This window comes from Drosophila grimshawi, unplaced genomic scaffold, assembly GCF_018153295.1.
Source record: "Drosophila grimshawi isolate 15287-2541.00 unplaced genomic scaffold, ASM1815329v1 contig_848, whole genome shotgun sequence".
NCBI classification, from domain to species: Eukaryota; Metazoa; Arthropoda; class Insecta; order Diptera; family Drosophilidae; genus Drosophila; species Drosophila grimshawi.
The window spans coordinates 9,305,098-9,330,486 of NW_025063692.1; the positions used below are offsets into that span (position 1 = coordinate 9,305,098).

Here is a 25,389-nt window from a genome sequence, read left to right on the forward strand (position 1 = left end):
AACTATAAAAAACGCAATTCAAAATATGTCTTTTAATGTATTTTTTAAACAACTTAATCAATATATTTATTATTTATATATATTTATTATTATATTTGAAAGAAAATGTTTCCTTAGAAATTGCAACAAATTTTATTTAGCTAGAAGTTACTTTCGTGTTGAGTTATTTTTATGAAGAAAAGAAGATAAAAATTATGCCTTTTGGATGGAGAAAGTGTAAATGGGGCAGTGATGCAAGGGTAGAGTGTATAATATTCGGCTTGCCGAAGACAGCTGCTGTTTTTGCAATCAATTTGCAATTTGTTATGCATTGGGTTAATTTTGCTCTCTTTCGACTTTGTTGCAGCGCGTCTTGATCAAACGTCCAGCGACTCGCAGATCTCACCCACAGATGAGCCAGAACCAGAACCAGCACGAGTGGTGTTGGAGGTGGAGACAAAGGATGAGCCAGACTATGCCATCTGCGATGCGATCGATGGACCGCAATCGCTGCCCGCCGTTCTGTCGCTGCCCAAGCCGAGAGGCGTCGCTGCCGGCTACGCTGAGGAGGGACACAGCAGCAAGTTTGAGCAGTCTGGCGTCTACATTGACGATGACGAGATTACGGTGACAACCGATGTCGATGTCGATGTCGATGTCGATGTGGATGTCGATGTAAACGGGGCTACAAATGTGAACAGTGGCAATAATCTGGTGGCAACCGCAACGAATCAACCACAATCGCAAGGCAGTAAAATACCCCGCTCCCCGCTTGCCCAGCGACGTCGTCGTCGCAGCAGCAGCATTGATAATGCCACCTGTGCCGGTGGCAGTCTTCAGGATCTAAGCACACGGCCCCCTCCCCCCCAAAACGGCGTCTTCAGTCGCAAACAGCCCGTCTATCGCTCCGTGCGTCGCCCAGCCCCCGTCGCCGTTCCCGTTCTCGTGCCGTCGCCGTCCCCATCCCCAGGCCCGGCAACGGTGAAAGCATCACAGTTGCCGCTGGTGCGGGATGTGACGAATACGTGGGGTGGACGCAGTGCAGCAACGCCAACAGTGGCCAACAAGAAGCGGCCGACCATCAATGCGGACACATTTGCGCCGCCGCTGGCTGCAGCCACATCGCCAGCTCCGTTCGAGCGTGGCTCGAAGACGCGCTCCTCGCACATCCTGTACGATAGCAATGGGCGGCGGGTGCGCGGATGCACAAGCTCATTGACAACGTCGCCGGTGAAGAATCATGCCTCATCGCCGCTGGCCCAACAGCTCCTCGAAGCGGCCAGCAGTGCCAAGAACGATGCACAAATACTGGAGAAGATGAAGACACTGCTCTCCCGCTATGCAGCCGGCAATCAGCAGCAGCAGCAGCAGCAACAGCAGCAGCCGCGTCCGAGTCCAAGCAATTGCAATGGAAAGAAGACGCCCGTCTATGAGGACTTCACCACGGCGTGGGTGCACAGCAATGGCAATCTGGAGCGATCCGAGAGCTGCTCGCCGCCGGCAAAAGCGCGCTCCAAGCGCAGCTCGGGTGCCTCATCCTGTGGCAGTAACAACTCGGCGGGTGCAGCAACAGCGGCGATGGTGTCGCCGCGACGAGAACGTGGCATGTCCAAGATTCCGGCGCCAGTTCGTCATCACACGGAGCTTTATTAACGGCACGCGCGGACGCCCAGCGTCCGGCCAATGACCAGGACCAGAACCAGGCCACATGTTAAGCTACTTCCAACTGTTTACTGAGAGGCGACGACGGTCGCAATATGAATATGAATATGAATAGAATTGTGAATGTGAATGTGAATGTGGTTGCTGAATTGAAGGATTCAAGGATTCAAGTTAGAGCTTAAGTTAATGTTAGGGCCAAGCTGGAATTGTCCGTCTGTGCGGTTGTTCAATTGTTCGTTAGTTCGTTGATTCCAATTGAACCGAACCCAACCAAGCCGAACCAAACCGAATCAAATGTTATTGAAGCTAATGGAACCGTTCCAATAAACCTCAACGCATATACAACACATAAAAATAAATATAAAAAAATACAAAAAAATATACTCGTCTATCTCTAGGAAAACATTACGTAATCAAATCTAAGAAACGTTCGAGAAGAAGAGCAAACAGTAACTGCCTCATCAGATCCCCCGTAAATTTGTGTTTCAGTTTCAGCTTCAGTTTCCTACTACTCGCTCTCGTTACTTTACTTATCTGCTCACTCGGTGCAAATAATACATATTGTTCGCTACTCAAGCCCAGCGAGTATTCCTATAGTACAGACAACTAATCTTTTCCAATTATAATCTATAAAGTATATAACTGCTGCATAACGCATTTGATTCCGTACTCGTTACTCGTTGCGCGTTACGCGTTACGCGTTACTCGCTGCTCGTTAGTTTGCATTAAGCGATTGCTCTTGAACTGCGTGCCTTCACAGGGAAGAAAAGATGAGAAAGAGGAGTGCACAACCAACAAACCATTAACAATCCAAATTGAGACTTTAAACTAAAACTTAACCGTTTCATCTTCTTACTCTTACCACTCAAGGTATTCTTTATTTCTGTGTCGTATAGGATATTAAACTAAGCAAAACTTACTTACACATATGCATTGCTCTCGTGATAGATCTTAGAAGCAACCACATACATAGAAACCGCATAATTTTCTAGAAGTTTTACGATTACTCCATACACACACACACACACTTATATATATATATATATATATATACCGCACACACCCACATACAAAGATGTTGTATATAGGCTGAAAAATAATAATGCAATTAAAGAGGAAATGTATCTAGATACTTGCGTAATAAAAGTATCAAATTAGGACTGATTGTTGTGCGTGTGTGTGTGTGTGTGTGTTGTGTGTGTGTGTGCGATGAATTTTTTTCCAGCATAGTCTTAGAAAAAGGAACATTTATTTTTATACTCAAGCAAAAGCCATCAATGTGAAAAAAAAACAAAATCAAAATAATATGGGGGAAGAGAAGCTTTTAACGAAAATTCAATTTTACACATACAAAATACGATACGATACGATACGACATGATAGATAAAACGCAAAAGAATATATACATACATTCGTATATATATATATATATATATATATACAATGTATATGGTCTTAGTTAGGACACATGAAAGTATCGAAAAGAAAAACAGAGAGTTGAACTAAATTTTTGGTGCTTTACTTAGAAAAGGCAAAGACCGAACTTAATTTCATTTACAACCCATACACAAAAACAAATAATAAAAAAAAAAAAACAAATATAATAAAAAAAAATACTACAGCAATGTAGACGGCGGTCACAAATTTATAAAAAATGTTAAGTAATTCCCTTAATAATTACTCGATTAATTAATTACCACAACACACATATACTTATGCATACTTACATATATATATATATATATATATATATATATATATATATAGATCGAGTCCCATAACCATACTATGCTAAACTTATAATCCCCATATAATTAGGTCGGACAAGTGTTCGATTACAGTTATCATTTGACAAAAGATTATCTTAATTTCGTGGAAATATATACACATCCATACGGTATAAATATGTGTAAAAAACAAATAACCATAAAAATGTATTTTTTTTCTTCTTATAATAGTTTTTTTTTTTTGGGTTTTTGCTTCTTTTGATAGCAAATTTAACATATTTAGTACGTCGTACCTTTATTAAGATGTGTACATATATGTGTTTGAATGTATGCATATAAGTATTTAATATATATAAATATATGTATCCTTACGTTATGAATACGCTCCACTATTCAATCTTTGACGCCTTGTGTTCGATGTTTTTTTTAATGTAATATGTATATGATTTCGAGTCGAACTTCTTTTCAGTTTTGTAACGTAAACCAAATGTATTTCAAACAACAGGCAAACGTATTTATATGCCCAAATGTAACACATATGTATTCTCTACTATATCTGAGGACCTAAGCTCCTAACTATATACACAAAAAACATATGTAGATCAAATCGAAACGATAACACTGCAAATTAATTTCAGCAAAACGACAATTTAATTGTTTACAACACACGCACATTTAAAATATATATAAATTTAGAAGAAAAAAGAAAAAACAAAAAAAAACGATTGATTTAAAAAAGAAATGTATCTTTTATGTGTATTTGCTGCTGTGTTGACTTACTGTCAATTTATTATGCTGCTCTCTAATTTTTTTTTTCAATTTCGTGTGTTTTTTTTTTTGTTGGAAATTGATAAAACGCAAAACATATAAAATGTATTTTAAATACAATTAAATATTATTAAATCATTTAAAGCAAACTAACTATTAAAAATGGAATAGATTACAAATATGTATGTATGCAAACAACAACAACAACAGAAACAGAAACATTATTGATTTTAATCACAAACGTTTAATAAATAAATACGCCTATATACTAGTAAAAAAACGAAAAGAAAAACAAAACGATTTGGTTTTCCTTTTCCCAATCACAATTGTCATATGTCTGTCAGTTGATTCTATTTGCAGATCATAAACTGTATGTGTATCTCACATATCTCACATCTCGCTGATGTTGCCAATCTCGCATGGCGAATTGGTTGCTTGGTTGGTAAGCGAAAAGGTACTTGCCAAGTGCATCATCATCTGGCATCGTCTGGCACCGAAAGCATTTTGCTTAATTATAGAAGTGGAGTCATTAAGGACGCTGTTGTCCGTTGTGGCTCCGCTCACCTGTCGTCAAAGTAAATTAGCTAGTGCATCTGCATCTAATTGGAAATAATCAGGCGACTTGCGCTGCATTTTGACAGGCAATTAATTAATGCATGCACATCCGTACTAAATTTAAACATGTCACATTTTCTGCTAGCTGCAAAATATGTGAAATAATAAAAAGATTGAGAAAAAGACCAACGATTTCCTTTGTTTACTTCGAACTATATTTAAATACACAAACGCATACATATATATTCGATTACAATCAACAAATGAGGAATATATATAGGGTACATATGTATATAGTATCGTGTATTGATTGCTCTCCTTTAAATACTACTTATAGATCGCCCAGATTGCCAAAACCGCCTTCGGCCGGATTGAGGCGTGCCTTGTCCTGGCTCTCGATCCAGGCCTTTGCAATCATTTGCTTCGTCTTGGAATCGCCGCTGTTGTACATCTTCTTCATGATGTTGACCAGCGCCCCCTCGGGATTCTCAGTGTCCTTGGCCATTTCGCTGTCCTGCTTCTGCTTGAGCCGCTTCTGTATCGATGTGAGCACATCCCAGTTCTGACCCTCCTCGACCTTCTTCAGATATATCGCAACCATGTCCGTTTTCACCTTGCGATAACTGTTCGCCACATCGATGGCATACAGCAGATTATTGACGGAAAGGCCAAAGTCCTTCCCGTTCAGATTGCTCACGTGCAGCTGCAGCGAGTGATCCGTGTAGTTAACGGTGACAGCTTCCTCGGCGCAATTCTGTACGCCATCCAATGTAATAAAAAGCTTCACAAATTTAACGCTCTGATCCCAGCCGTAGTCCGTCAGCTCATGCAAATAACTGTGCGTTGCAAACAAAATGCATTTTATTTGTTATTTGCAAAATAGCAAATTGTAAACCGTTAGTCTTACCGTTTTGTATCACCGCCAGACGTTTGGCGTTCCGCTGCCAGGCATGCCTTGATCTCCAGATTGTTAATTTCACGCTCCGCCTCCGCCTTGGCCTGCGTCAAAGCTCCTCTAACACGCGCAGATTTCGCCTGCTCCAACAAAGCGGCGAATTCGGCGACATCGGCCTTCAGCTGGAATCGAACGATGGGGTTTGTTTTGCCTCTTGTTAAATTACATATTTAAACTCACCTGTTCCACGGGCATTGTTGCTGTTTGTATTCAGTGGATCACACTTGGTCAAAACGTGAGCAATGTGTAATTGTAGAGAAGAAATTTCGAGCAACAATGACGCCGGCTTATGGATGTGCTTCTTCTAGCAATATATCGATACGTTGAATATATCGATATGCCGCTCACGACGTTTGAATATGCCAAGTTCATGGTCGATTCAAAAATATAAATAGTTACAATTTGCTATAACGGACAAAGCTATAAGTGTTGATATAATATCATAGCAAAGTAGTTATATATAGTTAAATATATATTTACATATATATAGTGGTCTATTTTCATATTTAGAGACCTAGTAGTCATTTCTGGCAACGCTTATCAAAACGGTGCTTTTCCAGTATGTTTTCCATTTGTATGTTCGTGTGAGCTCTGTGTGATTTTGAAAAAAAAATATAATAAAATAAATCATGAGTCTGGAGGATGAAAGTTTTCCCGCCGATGAGCTATTTGATAAGCTGAACGCCCGGCAAAACACAAGCAACTTGCAACGGCAATACAGCTTCTCTCTGAACCTCGACGAGGCCGATAATTTTGAGCGCGGCGCTTCGCAATTTTTAAACAGCTCGGAGAACACGTGCGCCAGTGATCCCGTGGGACTCCACCACGCAGACAACAAACATGGTAAGCAAAAAAAAAAAACTGAAAACTCATTTTGATAATGCCATCCGTTGACGCAGATAACAACAAGGCTAATAATGAATGTGAGGACGACGAAGGAGCCTCGACGCATCCAAAGTTGGGCAGTGAACGCAGTAGCAAGGCCGTATCCTATCAGGACATACACTCGGCATACACGAAGCGGCGCTACAAGCACGTGACCAGTAAGGTGCGCAAATACATTAGGGATCTCGATGAGCAGGCAGCAAAGCAGCCTCGCAATCCATCGAACACGTTTCAACGGCATCGTTCCATGCCCGAATCGCTCACACAGGCCAAGCTGAACGACGACGAATCGATGTCAACGGCGCACAGCAGCGAAGCGGACACAAATACGCGCGACGAGAGCTTTGAGCGCCTCAGCAACGAAAAGGACACTCTGCAGATGTACAACGATTTCCTGGAGGCCCGCCTCAGCAAGAAGTCCAACGATCACATCCTCTTGCGTCGCAACTTTGAATCGGTACGCACCGAACTTACCGATTGCAAGGATAAGCTCAAGCGACTATCGTCCGACAAGCTTGCCGCGTCAAATGATGGCCGCTCCTTTTTGCCGACCATCTACGGCCAGCCAAGCAGACAGTGCGTGGCCAAGGCGACCCAAACCGATTTGCCGCCGCTGCTGTTGCACACCGTGCACATTTTTCGCTTCTCCGATATGCCGGACATACCAGCAATTGCGGCGAACGCAACTCCACAGCCACATCCCAATTGTAATTTGACTGACATCACGTTGGGCAGCAGCGTTGGTTCTACTGAATTACCTATGCTCAATATGTCGCCGGCGGCTCGCAGGCTTCACTTGCAAGATTTCATCAACGACGGCGCCCAACTGGAGGCTAACGCAATTGGTAAGGGCTACGATAAGTAGATATATCTATATATTTATATATACATATATTATTAATATCGACATATTAGCATATATGCGTTTTGCATTTTCAAAATTTAACTGCTATTTTTATAATAATGGTTGAGATGAGTAGAGTTGTCCAAAATGTTAAAAGTTAAAAATGTTAGTTGGACAGCGCAACAAATTCGAATTTCTCAAAGTATATTAGATATTATTTTTAAAAAATTAAGTGTTATATATGTGAAAAGCTAAAATCATTTTTAAATAATTTGCCTTTTTGTATAATACTAGTTGAGTTTTCAGGACAGAAAATGGTATATGATTGATATATAATATCTTATGTTTCTTTATTCAATTACAGCAAGCAACGATGGCGTTGACTTTGGCGTCAACTTGCCGCCAACCAGTAGCAATCGCCTCACTGCTACAACAACAACAACTAACAACTGGGCCAGGAGCGATCCGAGCAGCAATGACTCCGCCATCGAAGTTGATCAACATGGCACCAACAGCAGCACCAGCACTCAGATCGAAATTACCGGGCTGCATTTAGACCGAAGGCGGAAGTCGCTGGCTTCTCGCATTTTGTTGCGTCTATTTGGGCCGTGTGCCCGTTGCAGTGATCCCAACCATACATTAGATGAGATAGCCGATAGCAAATATATGCTTATGGCGCGTCCGACTGGCAATCTTTTGCGTTAATTTCTGTTATTTATAATATTTATTTATTGCACCGTAAAATTTTTACGCGGGCGTTTTCAAAAGTTTGCGTTAGTTCATTTATTTTTCTTTTTTTTTTACCTTTCCAATTGTTGTAAAAAAATATTGTACTTTTACGTTTTAGTCAGTTTTGTAAGTATTTATGGAATTTATGTATGCCATGTATTCGAAATATTAATGTGGATAGGCAATCGGCAAAATTGCCCCAATATTTGTAATATAACGCCCGTTGAATTTTAACGCTGGCGTTTTCAAAATTTTCCGTTTATTTTTTAACCAATCCAATTGTATGTTTTAATCACCTTTGTAAGTTTACATTAAATTTATGCATGCCAATTATTTACGCCGATTATTATTATTACTGTTGCGCCCTTAAATTAGAATGAAATTGCAGTAATGAATATTAATTTGAATTTTAGGTAATCGATATACAAGACGAGGTGGCTAAGCAATATGCTAACGATATGCAACACTGCAATCAGCTGGTCGCCGTTTATCGCTGGCCGATAAGCTCGCGTTGTCTGAAAATGATTGTAATGGGCAAATAAACGAAAGAGTGAGTAAAGAATACCGTATGGTGGCGCATATTATTCGATAATACGGCAAGTGGTGCGGAGAGGTAACTATTCCCTCTGTTCATATTCGCCAAACATCGTGCGTGATTCGCTGTATGTACGTCACGCTATATGCGATTGGCAGTGGGAGCGTCAGCAGAGCAGCAGAAGACACGACAGAATCGGTTCGATTCAGAATCGAGTAAAAAAGTATACGGTTCGAAAAGCAAAAACTCAGTTAAATTACAGCGCTCAACAATCACGTTTGGCTGAAGCAAAAAGAAAAAAAAAACATTTTTTTTTGTGCTCAAAATGGTAATGTGTTTTTAAGTACATTCGTACTGCAGGGCGGCAAAAAAAAAATAATAAGAAAAAAAAAAGAAAAGCTGTGCGTCAATTGAAAGCGGATCAAACCGGACAACGGCAGCAAAATTCCCAACTCGATACGCTCCGCTCCACATCCACATCGACAACCACAACCCGATCCACAACCATCTCAGGCCGATGGTGGCATTGGTGCCATTGGTAATGCGAACGACGCCTGGACAATGGAGAAGCGCATCACTTTCGGTTCCGGCTATGCCTACGACATCGCCTACAGCAGCAGCAGGAGAAGCACCACGGCTCTACTCGCTGCAGCACCACCATCAGTAGAAGCAGCTGCTACTCCACCATCAGCAGAAGCAGCTTCTACTCCACCATCAGCAGAAGCAGCTGCTACTGCTGCTGCCATCACCACCACTATCAAACTCTCACTTGCAACGCGGATAGGCAGCAACGGGAACAGCAGCGACAGTGGCAACAAACCGCAATCAGCAATCGATGGCAACTCTAGTCCCAAATTGGCTAGATTTCAGGGCCTCAGTGTCAATGTGTCAATGCCGCCAACAACAACAACATTTTCACCTCGCATCAACAAACAGCAACAACAAGCAGTAACAACAACAACAGCAACATTTAATCATAAGCAGCAGTACAATCACATCAACAACAACAACAATAATAATAATAATAATGGCAACAATGCGTTGAGGCTCCAGAAACAGACGCCAGCAGCGACGCTGGAACAATATGCGTTGGGCAACAACAGCAGCAGGACGAAGCCGCGCAACAAAAGCGAAGGTAAACGGCAAGCCACCATTTTGTTTTCTTTTCCGTTTGTTCTTCAATATACATACGTATGTTTGTATGTTTGCATATCTACTTACATACATATATGATTCTTTTGCTACGGCACAACACTGTCCGTCTGTCTGTCGCTTCGAAATCTATTTTTGTGCACAACTTTCGTTTGCCACTTGGAAAAAATGAATTTTGTACACACAAAATAGAAAGACAAAAATATGTACCACATACGATGAAAAAGTACAATGTTCATATATAAGGATAACATAAACGATAAAGCCCAAAAACAAAAAAAGTTCAATTGCCTTTTAGAAGTTTGGATCATCCAAAAAAAATAAAAAATATATCGAACATCGCTTGATAGAGTTCGGCTCAAAAGAAACAAGAAGTGACTGGGTGAGGGGAGAGAGATGGGAGTTAAGTGCTGCCAGATTTTACAAGAATCGAGTATAGTAATCAATACATACTAACATCGCATATATGTATATATATCGCAGAGGCCATCAGCGATTTGCTGCATCGCATACCGGACATTGGCCAGATATTCAATGTGCAGAGTCGCATCGGCAACGGTACATTTAGCACCGTGCTGCTGGCAACGCTGAAGCGGGAGGCACAACTGCCGGACGGAATGCGGCGCAAGTTTGCGATCAAACATCATATACCCACCAGTCACCCGGATCGCATTATGAAGGAGCTGCAATGCATGACAGATATGGGGTATGTACGATCCAGCTAGTTGTATGATCCATCTATAAAATATCAATAAATCATCAAGCAATATTCAATCTGCACCCGACTCTGACGCGACTCCAAACCAAAGCAAAACTTGATAGTCTTTTTTTCTGTTCCCTTTTTTTTTGTTCTTAATTTCTGATTTTTTGTTTAGAGCGTCACGAACGACGTCAGCCGAAGCTACAAACATCCAAACACACATGCATACACACACACACATACATACACACACACACATACATACATGCATACACACACACACATACATACATACATGCATACACACACACACACACACACACACACTCATACATACATGCATACAACACACATACATACACACACACACATACATATATAGATACCTATGTACATACGTCATTGCAATTTATTTAAGTTGCGGCTAGCGTTGCCATTGGCCCAACGTTTATTGCACTTTCACACACCATTCACGTGCACTCTTCTCTCTCTCTCTTTCTCGCTCGCTAGACAAACTTGTTACGTTTGTTTACAAATCATATGCATAAGTATATAAATATTATTCTGTGTTTATACGTAAAAGCACAGTTGCACACATTTATGTAAGAATTAAAATGTGCGCAAGGAAATTTAGTTTTGCTTGCATATCCTTCAAATGCATAATCTCAAAATAATTATCGATTACAAGCCTTGGACACTTGTGTTTGCTATCGATAGACTGTGTGCTGCTTGCCTAAGATTAGATAAGTGGCCAATTCACACACGCACACACACATATATATATATATATATATCTCAATGACTGGCCGATGACGTAGAAGAACCGTTAAATACCGCTTTGAACTACCTTGAGCAAGGTTATCGGCAACAAATAACAGCTAACCCAAATACCAATTACCAATTGGCTGCCAGCACTCTTGGATTTCCCTCAGGCATATTCCTCTCTCACTCTTTTTCAGTGGAACACACTCATAATAATAATAATAATAATGATAGCCGGCCGGTTTGTCTATCTCTCTGTCCGTCTGTCTGTGTATGCCAGTGAACTGAAGTCTCCGCTCTCTCTCGCTCGCTCTTTGCGTACATCTGTTCATGCATATATACATATTTATATATATGTATTTATGTATATATCTTGCTCTATTCCGTTGCCATTCAATTTGCGCAAATTCCGTTGCCCAGTTGCGTCACAGCGATAATAATTACATTTGACACGGGGATGCGGATTGGGTCGTGCGCAGTTGTGCTGCCTCTATTGGGGGAGATGGGTGCGGGCGGATGTGTTCTAAGGGAGAGATGGGGAATGGGGCCTATGTGAAATAATCACTGCTGTGACGTCGGTGCTTCGCCAGTCGCCAGTTGACGTGGGCGCCCTGGACATCCTCCCACTTAAGTTGAAGCAGCCGAAATGACCTCATCTCAACCACCTTTAAGTTATATATATATCTGTAAATATAAATATACATAATATATATATTATATATAAATTCATTTATATTATTAGTATTGCTAATAGCGCTGTGTCAAGATTTCGCCAGAATTATGACGAATTGACGACGAAATGGTGCTGACTTATTTGAGAGTGAAATTTGGACAAGCATAGATTGAAAGTCATCTCGAAATAATGTTTCAAAAATGTTGCAATCGACAGGACGGGAGGAGGAATAGGGGGAGGTGGAATTGGAGGAGGAGGCATGCTGATATCTATCAGATAATACACCCATCATGAGGGAGTTCATTTGTTGAGTTGTTGTCTCTGTTTAAATCCCTGCTTGAATTGCCAACACGCAACAGTTGGTAGACAATCCACATAGGAATCATTATATTACAGTTTCCAGATTCCATATATATATATTGACTAATCTCGTTCACAATTCTCGCATCGTTGCAGGGGCACCAACAACGTGGTTGGCGTCCACTGCTGTTTGCGCTACGAGGCATCGGCGGCTTTTGTGATGCCCTACATGCCGCACGATCGTTTTCACGATTTCTATACGAAAATGGATGTGTCGGAGATTCGTTTGTATATGCACAATCTGCTCCAGGCGCTGCGACATGTCCACAAGTTCAATGTCATCCATCGGGATGTGAAGCCCAGCAATTTTCTGTACAATCGCCGGCAGGGCCAATTTCTGCTTGTCGACTTTGGTCTCGCTCAGCATGTGAATGTCTCTCAGCAGCAACAGCTTCACCTCCAGCTCCAGCAGCAGCAGCCGGCATTGCGTGGCGGTGGCAGTGGCAAGGCTATGTTAAGCAACAGCAGCAAGCGGCCGAGGGAACGCGAAGTGAACTCAAATCAGCAGCAGCAACAACTGCCGACGACGACGACGATGGAGGCAACACTTGGTGGCGCCGTCAAGCGGATGCGGCTCATCGATGACCAGGCGGTGAGCAACTGGAACAAGATGCCGCTCAAGCCTGTAAATTCTGCGATTGCTGCACAGTCTGCCAAGCAGCAGTCGGCGCTTAACGAAGATGCCACTGTCTCGGCCAATCAGGCGACGGGCAATCAGCAGCAGATGCCGTCACAGCTACCGAGCAACATACAGCAACCGGAACAGAGTGCACCATCCGTTAGTAAATACAACACAAATCGCACAGCTGGCGGTGCGAGTGGTGCTGTTGGTGGTGCGAGTGCTGCTGCTGCAGCTGCCGGTGGTGCCTTGAGCGGATCGAAATGTTTTTGCTTTGCCAATCCGAGCGTTTGCCTCAACTGCCTGATGAAGAAGGAGGTGCATGCATCGCGAGCGGGCACACCCGGCTATCGGCCGCCGGAGGTGCTGCTCAAGTATGCGGATCAGACGACCGCTGTTGATGTGTGGGCGGCGGGTGTCATCTTTCTATCGATACTCTCGTCGGTGTATCCGTTCTTTAAGGCGCCCAATGATTTTGTGGCACTGGCCGAGATTGTGACCATCTTTGGTGATCGAGCCATACGCAAAACGGCCCTCGCCTTGGAGCGCATGGTGACGCTTAGCCAGCGATCGAAACCATTGAATTTGCGTAGCCTGTGCCTGCGATTCCGGCATCGGCTCATCTTCAGCGATCAGCGGATGGTGCGCAAATATGAATCGGCCGATGGACGCATCCTTATGTGCAAGAACTGTGATCAATACTCCTTCAATTGCCTGTGCGAGGAGACCTTATATGTGACGGAGCCACTCGATCCCTACGAATGCTTTCCGGAGAGTGCCTACGATCTGCTCGGTCAACTGCTCGAGATCAATCCACATAAGCGCATCAGCGCCGAGGAGGCTCTCAATCATCCATTCTTCACGGAGCCACAAGCAAACAACATCAACACCACCAGCACCAGCAACACTGCTGCCAAAGTGGGGCGCCACAATGACGCACTGAGGCAAACGACGCGCAGGCGCGCCACCAAAGCAGAGCCAGAGGCAGAAGCTGGAATGGGATCGGGAGCTGTAACTGTAGCTGGAGGAGTATCTGGCCAACAATATGCTGCAGATGCAACTGGAACTGCAACTGCGGAGCAGCTGCATCCAAATTTAAACAAATTGTGAAAACTAGTCGAAACCCTTTTTACAACCAATAGAAGTAATTTTTTTTTTTTTTTTTTTTGCACCAGTGTCAAGTTTTGTATATATAACATGTACATATGTACACTCACACACACACACACCTACACCACTCACACACACACACCATCACCTTCATCATCGTCATGAACACTGCCCAGTTATCATCTAGCAGCCCCATGCATATCTTTAGTGAGGATTAGAAGGGATCACAAAGCCGAAAACCCAAATTGCCGTCCTCGGACGCAACTACTTAAAAATCAACAAACAACAAAGAAAGAAACGAAAAATAAGAACTATTTGTACATTTGGAGAACTTTACTTCATTAAATATACAATAAGCAGAGTACATGAACAGAGAAACAAATCAAATGGAAAAAACATACCTCATAATTGTTTTGAGCGCTCATTATTATACTCAAAATCGAAAATCCAAATCGGATTCGATTGGTTTTTGATAAAAACCCCACTATATGTACACCAAAAATACATTATAAAATTTATAACTATATATACACGCATATATATATATGTACCTCTATATATATATATATATATATATATATATATAATTATACACATAAAACTGTTTTTTTTTTTTTTTGCGGACAGAATTTATAATGTAGTTTGTACATTTTGAAATTATTGAAATAGTCTTTTGGCCAGTTGGGGAAAAGAGTTTCAATCTGTTTAAAATTATGCCCTGCAATTTGCAGAAGCAAAAGAGGTTTTTTTTTTGGATGCAGTCCTCAATTCGATTTCAAGTCAAATTGAATTCAAATTCTCTACGAACCAAATGATTTCTTTCGTTAGTTCCACGACAAAACCTGTGATTTGAATATATCTAAATATACATATTTATGTATACAATTTATTTTGTTTTTTAAGATTTGCAAAAGTTGACATACAGTGTCTCACAGCTTATTTCGGCAGTGTCTAGCATTTTAATGAAAACTGAAGTTTCCTTTTCAAACGTGATATAACATAAAACAAATTGACATTTAAACATTTTGCGTTTGTTTCTTTGTTTAAACTTTATAGCACTTTAAAATTTTTGCCAGACACTGCCGAAATAAGCTGTGAGATACTGTATGATAATAGAAGAAAAAAATGTATTAATCTATAAAATGTAAGATTTAGGTCTCCATTTTGTTGGGTCTCTTTCGTGTCACTTTTGCTGATGTCGTGGGCTCTTCTGTGTCCTTATCCTCCACTTTGATCCGTTTGCCCGCCTTGACCTCATCCTTGCTCGGCTGCGTCTCGATGACTCGCTTCTTGGCCTTCTGGTAGCTGCCGCGACCAACGGCCCGTTCCGACTCCTCGATGCTGTACGGCTCCAACTCGAGCGCCTTGAGTCGGCGCTTGTGCACCTTGGTGTGGAAATGTGATTGCAGCGCAGTGTCATCAATGAAGTACTTGGCACAGTGCACACAATAGAATTGCGCAAATCCCGGCTTATCTAGATCCACATTCTGATTAATTAGCTCGGCGCTCTGCGTTCGCATATCGTCATCGATCTGGTCCAGATCCCGGCGACGATTCCGTACACGCCAGCGACGTTGCAGATGCGTGTCGCCATAGTGCATCTTCTTGCGCTTCTGTACCATACCCATCCTGATGCGCTTTTAATATTATATCTGTCTTCGCTGAAAGGAAATTTGCTGCCGATTTGCTTGCAGCTAACGATGCACGTTGCACGTGCTTTTGTTGTTGTTTTGTTTTGACTGCAGCAGCAAGTGCCAAAAATGTATATGCTAATATTCAAGAGATGAAATCAATCAGTATAAGAAACGGGCAATCATCAATAATAATTTTAACATACTTTATGGTTGTTAATAAACGCTTTTCCTCGATTTATTGCGCAGTGCATGTAAATATTCATCCAACTAAATTTTATAGGTACACACTGTTGTTGCGGCTGCAGACCGTGCAGTGTGTACACACTTTTTGCGACACTAAAACCAGCTGTGTACACACTACACAACTGATTACCTTAATATTTATTTTTTCTATTTGCAATTCCTATGACATAATATTGTAATTATACAATAAGTATTCAATTATATTAACCATAAGTGAGCTTTGTTTTAGTGATACACACAGCACACACGAAACTTTCCATAATCGATATGCAAAAAGAAAAAAGTACTCGATAGCTAAAGAATCGATTTGCAAGGAAAAAAAGCTCAACAATCGTTTTCGGCTGCGCGGCCGTGACGAAGCTGGCACTTTAATCGTGCGAACAAGTTGTCTGCGAACGGACGTGCGCATTTTAGTTTCTCATTGCTTTGATATCAATACGGCAAAACGAAGTAAATAACGCAGTATTATAAAATAAACAATAGCTTAATTGCAGTCCGATAGTGCAACAATGTAGCTCATAAGCCTGCAACACACACACATATGCAAATTAAAACATGCTTGATATGTGATTAAATAACGTTGCCACAGTGCGGGATTTTCCTCAATTATTTTTTTCCTTGCACTTTTTTTTGAGTTATGTCGTGTATAAAATGAACAAAGTGTACAAGTGGAAACTATCAACTGTCAAAATTAAGCATGATTTTATTGGACGATGAACCACCTGCAAACAAACGTCATTTAGTCGTCTGTTTCACATTGGCCATTTTTGCCGTTATGAACAGCTGTTCTCGTTGTGCTTGTGCATCTGACTGCTCCTCCTACAAAGCGCCAAACGACGGATTTTGTTGTTCCTGTTGTTCTCTCTACGCGTAAAGTGACTGTGTGTGTGTGTATGTGTGTGCATGCAGCGGGCGTACTTGAGACAGTGATTCCAAATCAAAAAAGAAAAAAAATTGAGATAAATGATGTACATTTATTTTGCTTATTCACATTACTGATTTCTGTTTCAGCTTTGCACACATTCCCTTTTGAGTATATATAAGTATATAGATATATATACCGGCTTATTATCCGTTCGTAGTATTTGTATTCGCAGGCGCAGCCGTCAAGTGCAGTAAGTACAATAAATATTGTTGCTGTAGTTGCCTTTCTTTTAATCTATATAACAACACTTATCAGTTGACAAAAGAACGAAAGAACGTGCGAGGGACCGTTCATAAGTGGAGCGGGGAGTGGGGGGCTGCCTCGTTCGTTAATCACTTGATTCGCCATTTAACAGTTATATGCATTTACGTCGTCACCTGCGTGTATGTGCATATGTGTGTGTGTGTGTGTGTCTTGGTATTTGTATCTGTTTTGCATTGTGATCGATTTTGCATTGTGATCGAGTCGTGCAATTTTTGTAATTGTCTCGAAACTTGAATGTAGCGCGCACTGTGACGTAACAGACACCAACACACACACTCGCTCTCAAAAGCTTGCATCGTTTTGGCATTATAAATGAATGAACGCACCGGCGAATCCATGCACCAATCACAGTCTCCCATTGTCAAGTGTCTGCCAGAGAGTCACTTTCTTTTTCTCTTTCGCTCTCTGCTCAGTGTTGCTCAAACACATAAAAAAAAAAACGATAACAAGTGTTTGCATTACGATGCACAATAGATAAATAGTGCATTATTAATGCGAATAAAATGAGGGTAATTTTATATGTGTTAAGTATTACTGAATGATAAGCTTACATTTATATATTTACCATTCCATGTTTATCTAGCTCTTATTTATGCATATGCAAATGTTTTTCTTTCTTTTCAAATATCAGTGCTGCAATATCAACGAAAGTTTTGCACATAATCAAAGAATATTCATACATACATATGTTTGAGTGTGTGTGCACACACAGTCCATAAATATACCATTTAAATCCAAGCTAATTCATCCAGCTAAAAGCGAAAGTCTTTTTTGCTTACACACCTAAAACGGAAAAAACGCAATTTTTGGGAGTTCGTTTACCGAATTGCAAAAAAAAAAGCAAAGACAGCTAAAAATCAAAAACCAAATGCCCGTAACCAAGTCAAAATTCGCAATTTAGCTGATCTTTGATCTTGTCTCTCACGGCGATTGTTGCCAAATGTGAAAGTCAAATTTATCACATCATTTATGAACTAACAATTCAAAGCAATAAGTAGTATTTGATAAGCATAAGCATGTGTATGTGTGTGTGTGTGTAATTTGGAATTTGTAATTTGTTAATTTAGATTGTGATGTTGTTGAAGTATCTATGTTAAATGTTTCGAGTTGCATTACAATCTCCGTTTAATGGTTATTTGTTTATTGTTTTTGAAGTAGAGAAAGAGGAAGAGGCAACAAAAAAAAGAAATATGATTAAGGGCGATCCCATGTGGGGTGGTAATTGGTGCGAGTCAGCAGAGGAGAGACAATTACTACAATTCCATAACTCTGATCCCGACGATCTGTCTATGAATCAAATGAAATACGAATCGAGGCCAGCAATGAGCACTAAGAATGACGAGAATGAGCCACCTGTTGTGGCTGCCGTTGCCACATGCTGTGGCGTAAGAGGTGCACCACAAATGCGACTGCCACTGCTGAAGTCGCCCAACAAAGCAAATACTGCAAATAATGCTGTGGCTGTTGAGAATCTTTCGAATATTGCCAACGATTTCATTACGTTGCATCTGTTTGGCAGCTCAATGGCGAAACCGTTGGACACACAATCAAAGACTTCTCTGCTCGCTTTGCAATCGATATTTATGGGGGAGCTGTCGCCTCGGATGCCGCCGGAATATATTAGCGATGTGCTGTTCGATCCCACTTCAAAGACGCTGGCTCTGGTCAAGCGTGGCCAGCCAATTGGTGGCATTTGTTTTGTGTCGTTTCCCACCCAGGGATTCATTGAGATTGTCTTCTGTGCGATTGTGTCGTCGGAACAGCTAAAGGGCCACGGCGGTCGTCTGATGGGTCACATGAAAGACTATGTTCTCAGCAAGAGTCTGAGGCATCTGCTCACCTATGCCAGTGGCCCTGCCATCGGTTTCTTTCGCAAGCAGAGCTTCTGCACCCACATTCGGCTCGCTGGCACCATCTACGAGAATTACATTCCGCCAGCTCACAATGGGGCCACTCTCATGCACTGCGAACTGCATCCGACCATTGCGACTAGGAAATTTAAATCTGTGGTACGCAAACAGCAACAGGTGCTCAAAGAGATGACTGTACGGCAAGAGAATGCTATGCAGGACATTCGACCCATCGCATCGATACCAGCCCTCCAGGAGATCGGTTGCCAGCCTGATGAGAAGAAGGAGGAGGCGGAGGTGAATGCCGATCCACATCAAATACCCCATGAAACTGCAATCAAGTCTTAGCTGATTACGACACGATTGCAGCATGTACAAAATTTACAGCCAACTCAGAGAATATGTGATTATTCATTTTATCAGTATTTTGACTCAATTAAGAATATTTCCTAAGTGAATTCTTTAATAATAATAATAATAATAATGCTGACTGGTTACCAGCAAACACGAAATGAATGTAAAGTGAATCTAGTTAAGTTTTAATTATGAGCGAAACAGAAAAGAAATACATACATCTATATATATTTATATATATATAGGAATTATTTCTCTTGCTTAAGTTGTTTGTTGCTGTAACTTTTCTTTTTATGAGGCTTTAACGGGGCTGGCCATAAGCCACCTCCAAGCCAATCCATTCAAGCCAGCCAGTTAGACCAGTTAACAAACCTTTGCCAGCACCGCAGACGTCAAGGTGAGCGACTATTTGGTGGACGGGCTTCAAAAATGCCGAATGACTTCAAACCGTTTTAAATTATGCTCAACTAGAGAACTATTTCTCATTTGGGCATTATGTGATCTATTTCAAAAAAAGATGGTCTTAACTTGATCTCTTCTTTCTATAATTGATAGTTTATTTTTGGGTCAGCATTTGAGATATGAATTTACCTTAACTTTGGCTAGAGAACACGTAGCCAAAAAAAAGTAATAATAATAATAATAAAAAACAATCCCTCAAACCGCTTTTTATTGCGGTTTCCTTTTGTTAGTCTAATGGCTGGCTTACATACTACAATACATGTGTACATATCATTATATTAAGCTGACTCCGAATTGGGTTTTCTAACTACGAAATTGCGGTTGTTGCTCGTTGCTTGCTGCTTGTTGCTGCACGGCATGTCTAATTCCATTCGGAACTTGTTTCTCGTCTAATTAAAGCCCGGATACGGAGAGTGGAGAGTCTGGTGACTGGCAATGCCCAATGGCATAGTCTCTAATGTGGTATCTATCAACGGGGCCTGGTTTTTTTTCTTTGTCTTTTCTGCGATTAATTTTACTTTGCGAGAAATGAGGTATTGCAGTTAAGATCAAACCTGATTCTTCAGCTATAAACAGAGAGAGATCGTGTAAGAGATAATGAGAGAGAGAGAGAGGGAGGCGAGATAGTTGTTAACTGAACTCAAAACTCACTACAACGAAATGTACAAATTGTTTAGCGATCGTTGATTACAATACAACAAAAAATAGTATTACTTATCTGCGATCGTATAAAACAACGACAATACCTTTGACAAATGCTAGATGTATATATATATATATGATATTACATATAAGTATGTAAGTTGAAAGATTCGACTTGCTGGTAAATTCCCATGCCTAAATATGCGAATTTTGAATATTATTATATAGTATATAGGCATACTTTGCATGCACTTGGTACCCGCTATTCGTATAGTCGTACATATTGCGCTGATTGCATGTACTCCCCTCCCCTCCCATCCCCCCCTCTTTCCCTCACTATCCCATACAAAAACAAACAAAAACCGCAAGCACACGAAAACCCCTAATGCACCTTATCATTTATTTTGTCAGCAATTCTGATATGATGTGTGTGTGTGTGTGTGTGTGTGTATGTGTGTATATGTGCTGCCACACACACCACAAATAAAGGCCTTAATTCAAAATTCCCTCGTTGGCTGCAGTTCAACTTTTGTGAATTTTGCGGTAAGCCAAAATGTGATAAAGTCCAACATGTTGTTCTCATATGTAATTTTCAGTTGATAATGCCCAAGTTGACGCTAAACTCGAATTAGTCGGTCAAGTGTCCCGAAAACGGAACAACTCTTAAATACAACTAGTACTCGCTATAAGTAATAATTATTATTAATTAAAACATCAACCACATAAAAAAAAAACTGAGGCGTGTTTCGCTTAAGCTCAAGAATTCTGCTCAACTTAACTTAAATCGATAATCGATTTAATTGTTGGGTTAGGTTGAGGCTGGATGACAACTCCCCAACTGAGAACTTCCGTTGAGGAATTTAATTTCATTTGAGGAATGCTGAGACAATGGGAAAATGGCATTCCTCACTTTCTTAACTCTCTAAGCTGCTATGGTTAGCTAGACAGGGGGTCGGGTGATGGGGGCAAGGTGAAAGGTGGCTCCGAAACGGGAGTAAATGTCTTGTGGCTGAGCTGCGTCATTTCTGTATGTTGGTTGCAAATGAGTTGTGTACTTTCCAATTACATTTGCTGGTCGGACAATTGATTTGGAAACAACGGTGAATTGAAAAGGCAACCCGAAATTTGAAAAGGCAAATCTCAAACCCAGATTTGGATTTGTTATATTTTCCATTTTAATTGTATTTTGCTAGTTCTTTGTTCATTAAACTTTCACCGTAGATAAAGTAATACAAAAGCGGCCCCAGATCGTAGCACTTGGAAGAGTAAAAGAGAAGAAGAAAAACAAAATGGACGCACATGCACATCACAGCGCACCCAGTATTGGTGTTGGTGAGTACAATAACGGTTCTTGTTGCCAATGTTGCCACATGTGCGAATCTTTCGTTAACAGTGGAACTGGAACATCTGCAAATCATATAATATTTTGAATTACTCATAACATTATTGATTAGTTTTTAAATGAATTGTTAAATTTGTGTATTTGTATTGGGCCAGAACTGATAGACCATTCCATGCATGGACACGATCACGCCGGCATGCATCACGATCACGCTCACATGGCGCCAATGGATACGACAACGCTCAGTCCGCCGCTGGAGACGTCTCACGGTGATATGGGAATGGGCGGGCATTCGTCGCATCATCATGGCAGTGGCGGCACCGGACACGGCATGGAGCACATGATGTCCATGGCGGTAAGTGCCAGTGCCAAATCACAAAATACAAACACATTTCGATATACGATACATACACATTTCGACTTCGATTTCAATTTGGATATTTAAAATGATGAGTGATATTTTACTGCTGTTTGGACAGTTCCACTTTGGCTATGATGAGACAATACTGTTCTCCTGGTGGCACATTGAGACGGTCGCTGGTCTCATTGGCTCCATGATTGCCATCTTTCTGCTGGCGCTGCTCTACGAGGGTCTCAAATACTATCGCGAGTATCTGTTCTGGAAAACGTACAATCTGCTCGAGTATCGACCGGTGACGGGACCACAGCGCAATCCGGAGGCACCACGACTACCCCCACCATCCGCTGCAGCAGCCCCCTCGCCCGTGCAGTGAGTATCCATTCGCATTTTCTAGTTGTTCAGTTTATTTTCTCTTTTATTTTGTTTTTTTTTTTTTTGTTTGCCTGCGTGCCTCTCGTCCTGTGCCTTGTTGTGTCTGCTGTAAATATCAATTCTAATGCTTTTCTACATATATTTTTCTTTCTCTCTCTCTCTCTCTCTCGCTATTTTGTTTGCCGTTGCCGTTTACCGTTACATATTAATGCCTCGTCTCTTGTGTGTATCATACACTTTTCGCCTCTGCGTCATCATCTGTACTATATCAAAAACTTGCGCGCCATCATGTAAATTATGCTCATCATTTAATATTGATCAACAAATGTACAAAACAAAACAACAACAAAAATCAAACTAATTTAATAATTATTATTGTTATTATAATCACATGAATATTTATAAAAAAAAAAAAAAAAATCGTGAAATCTTGCCGCGCCTGAAAATTGATAACGATAACGATAACAATCTGATATTGATTTCGCTCCTCTCCCCCATCTGTATTCGTATAAAACAAACACACGCAACCGTTACCCGTTTACCGTTTGCCCGTTAACTGTGCCTACGCCAACGCCACAATGTTCATATCCTCAGATACGTTGGCGAAGTTGTGCACAAACAACCGTAAGTATCGTAACTCCTATGTATGCCGTATGTATGTATGTCTGTATATATGTGTGTATGTTACACGTCTCAATTGCACACATAATTAACGCTCTCTTTCGAGCGTGTGGCGAACTTCGTTAATTGAGCGTGTGGCCAACTTCGTTAATTTATCGATTGATTTGAAGAAATAAAACGCGCGCCTCATTGGCGATGACAACATTTGCAATCCGATCCAACTTGTTGATATCGATTGCATAATTATCAAATCTAAATTACAGACTTCAGTCTGACTGCACACTTGCGTAACAATCCAAATTTGCACACTAATTTGATGTAACTGTAAGAAAAATAAAAAAAAAAGTAGTACATAACGTCTATAGAACTTTGTCTAACTCAATAATAATGCACCTTGTGAAGCAAATTTCAGAAATACAATTATTTTGTGATTTTCTGATGTTTCCCTGTTTTAATCGAAAGCACTACTATGAATTAACTATAGAAACTAAATTGTATTCTAATTTGTTTAGTATTCATAAAAACAGCGCTCTTTTTCGTTGCAAATGAGTTCGATATCCACTTATCGATAATCTTTTGAGCCGTTATACGCAATTAAATTAAGTGCAACCCAAAAATAACCTTGTTAATAATTATGTTTGTTTGTATATGTCTATTTGTAATACCAGTAACGTTTATTTATTTATTTATTTGTTCGATTATTGTGGGTTGAAATGAGTGGGGTCTGGGTTACTTGACCTGATCGTTGAACAATCTAATCAAATGTTGAATGTTGTGTTGACCCTATTGCACTACAGACCCACGATGCTGTCCATTAACCATCTGTATCAGACGCTGCTGCAAGTACTCCAGGTGACGCTCTCCTTCCTGCTGATGTTGATCTTCATGACCTACAACGTGTGGCTCTGTATGATGGTCGTGCTGGGCTCCGGTGTCGGTTACTTTCTATTCTGCTGGAAAAAATCGGTCATTGTGGATGTGACGGAGCATTGCCACTAGCAGCGGACCACGGCCAGGACCAGGACCACAACCACGACCAGCCACAATCCAGCGATCCACTCCAGCCAGCGCTGTCTCACCTCTGATGCTACACCCTGATAAGCTGGCGATCTACCAGGCACAATTTCGGTTTACAGCCTGATACCTAAATTGTCCGCTGCCCTATTTTCTCGAAATGTCTCCCTTACACACACACACACATACAAACACACATGCTCCCATTCACACACACACACACACACATACACACACCAAGACATACCCAAAATACGCATACATATTACATACATTTTTAGGTATTAAAATATATATATATACATTTTTTTTTATCCGTGCTGAATGATCGGGCAACGCATTTGCCAGCACTACAACTTTTATAACTGTGAATTTAAAAAAAAAAAAATTTAAAAACTATACACAACGCAAAAAAAAAATACAAGTAGTTGCTTTGGGTACTCCTTTTTTTACCAAGCAACTTTTGAGGATAAGTTGAAAGTGCAAAAGCAATAATTTTTCCAAAATTATTGTTTAAAGTTGCCCAGCAAAATATTGTAAAAATTTTAAAAAAACAAAAAATTAGAAAACAGAAAACAAACAGCGAATCATTTGTTATTAGTACTCAATGTAAGTTAGTGAAAATTTTCTCAATTGCTCAATGCTGATTACTTACTTTTGTTTTCCTTTGGTTTTCCTCATACTTTGTTTTTACAAAATATTTACACATCATCTTTATAATTATGCTTACACTTATTATACACAATCAATCTGTTTATAAAATTAAATGTTTGTAAAATATTCAAATAACTTTTCAAAAAATATATATATATTTGTTTTGTATTCGCTCTCATCTCTCACCCCCTTATGAATTTATGTTAATAGATGATGAAAATTCCGTTTTAATATGATATTGTTAAATCACCGAAATTGATACATGCATAGCTATATTTACATAGACCATTATACATACAAATATCTATATATATATATATATATATATAGGACGCCTACATATACATATATATATATATATATATACATATATCTAAATTGTAGATATTAACTATAAATGCAAATGCAAATAGTAAGTGCAAACATCAAACTTATACGTATACATATTATCTATACAAGCAAACAAAAGATTACAACAAATATACACAATCGCTAAAGATAAAACATGCAACTTTTCTTGGTTTTATTTTGCATTTTTCAAATTGGTAGGAAAACGTCATCTGAGTCACACATAATTTCATATACAAACCTTGTATAGAAAATACAAATTGCTATTGCGAAACATTTGTATTTTCT

The 25,389-nt window shown here is 40.4% G+C and overlaps 7 protein-coding genes across 11 annotated transcripts in view; 5 read left to right on the forward strand and 2 right to left on the reverse strand.

The window, feature by feature from the left end:
• LOC6566122 (GAS2-like protein pickled eggs) overlaps positions 1-2,061 on the forward strand; it is a 68,402-nt gene extending 66,341 nt beyond the window's left edge. The window contains exon 11 of the mRNA XM_001992330.2: positions 347-2,061. Coding sequence (XP_001992366.1) covers positions 347-1,632 — 1,286 coding nt within the window. The 3' untranslated portion in view covers positions 1,633-2,061. The remainder of the gene's footprint in view (positions 1-346) is intronic.
• A 2,808-nt stretch (positions 2,062-4,869) lies between these two features.
• LOC6566124 (calcyclin-binding protein) lies at positions 4,870-6,010 on the reverse strand. Its single transcript, XM_001992332.2, has 3 exons — positions 5,827-6,010; positions 5,599-5,768; positions 4,870-5,527 (listed from the first exon to the last, which is right to left on the reverse strand). Exons 1-3 carry the CDS (start codon positions 5,839-5,841, stop codon positions 5,023-5,025), a joined length of 690 nt encoding a protein of 229 aa, XP_001992368.1. The 5' UTR covers positions 5,842-6,010; the 3' UTR covers positions 4,870-5,022.
• A 205-nt stretch (positions 6,011-6,215) lies between these two features.
• On the forward strand, positions 6,216-8,437 carry LOC6566106 (protein swallow). The gene is made up of 3 exons (XM_001992333.3): positions 6,216-6,489; positions 6,546-7,376; positions 7,740-8,437. The coding sequence occupies exons 1-3, from the start codon at positions 6,276-6,278 to the stop codon at positions 8,078-8,080; spliced, it is 1,386 nt and encodes a 461-aa protein (XP_001992369.1). The 5' UTR covers positions 6,216-6,275; the 3' UTR covers positions 8,081-8,437.
• Positions 8,438-8,697: 260 nt separating this feature from the next.
• LOC6566107 (cell division cycle 7-related protein kinase) lies at positions 8,698-14,290 on the forward strand. 2 transcript variants are annotated; one of them, XM_001992334.3, is made up of 3 exons: positions 8,698-9,774; positions 10,275-10,497; positions 12,383-14,290. In XM_001992334.3, exons 1-3 carry the CDS (start codon positions 9,201-9,203, stop codon positions 14,013-14,015), a joined length of 2,430 nt encoding a protein of 809 aa, XP_001992370.2. In that variant the 5' UTR covers positions 8,698-9,200; the 3' UTR covers positions 14,016-14,290. The 2 variants fall into 2 exon arrangements, with proteins under 2 accessions (XP_001992370.2, XP_032594604.1); XM_032738713.2 differs by lacking the exons at positions 8,698-9,774; positions 10,275-10,497 and adding an exon at positions 11,816-11,939.
• A 707-nt stretch (positions 14,291-14,997) lies between these two features.
• On the reverse strand, positions 14,998-15,918 carry LOC6566108 (zinc finger protein 593 homolog). The gene is made up of 2 exons (XM_001992335.3): positions 15,853-15,918; positions 14,998-15,784 (listed from the first exon to the last, which is right to left on the reverse strand). Exon 2 carries the CDS (start codon positions 15,641-15,643, stop codon positions 15,167-15,169), a length of 477 nt encoding a protein of 158 aa, XP_001992371.1. The 5' UTR covers positions 15,644-15,784; positions 15,853-15,918; the 3' UTR covers positions 14,998-15,166.
• Positions 15,919-16,267: 349 nt separating this feature from the next.
• Positions 16,268-24,895, forward strand: LOC6566110 (high affinity copper uptake protein 1). Of its 4 annotated transcripts, XM_032738718.2 has the most exons (7): positions 16,319-16,342; positions 16,904-17,007; positions 21,611-21,721; positions 21,887-22,086; positions 22,211-22,461; positions 23,059-23,088; positions 23,883-24,840. In XM_032738718.2, the coding sequence occupies exons 3-7, from the start codon at positions 21,679-21,681 to the stop codon at positions 24,082-24,084; spliced, it is 726 nt and encodes a 241-aa protein (XP_032594609.1). In that variant the 5' UTR covers positions 16,319-16,342; positions 16,904-17,007; positions 21,611-21,678; the 3' UTR covers positions 24,085-24,840. The 4 variants fall into 4 exon arrangements, with proteins under 4 accessions (XP_032594611.1, XP_032594609.1, XP_032594610.1 ...); XM_032738720.1 differs by lacking the exon at positions 23,059-23,088 and having other exon boundaries at positions 16,268-16,342; positions 23,883-24,895; XM_032738719.2 differs by lacking the exon at positions 16,904-17,007 and having other exon boundaries at positions 16,326-16,342.
• Positions 18,272-19,279, forward strand: LOC6566109 (histone acetyltransferase KAT2A). The gene has a single exon (XM_001992336.1). It carries the CDS (start codon positions 18,272-18,274, stop codon positions 19,277-19,279), a length of 1,008 nt encoding a protein of 335 aa, XP_001992372.1.
• Positions 24,896-25,389: the final 494 nt, after the last annotated feature.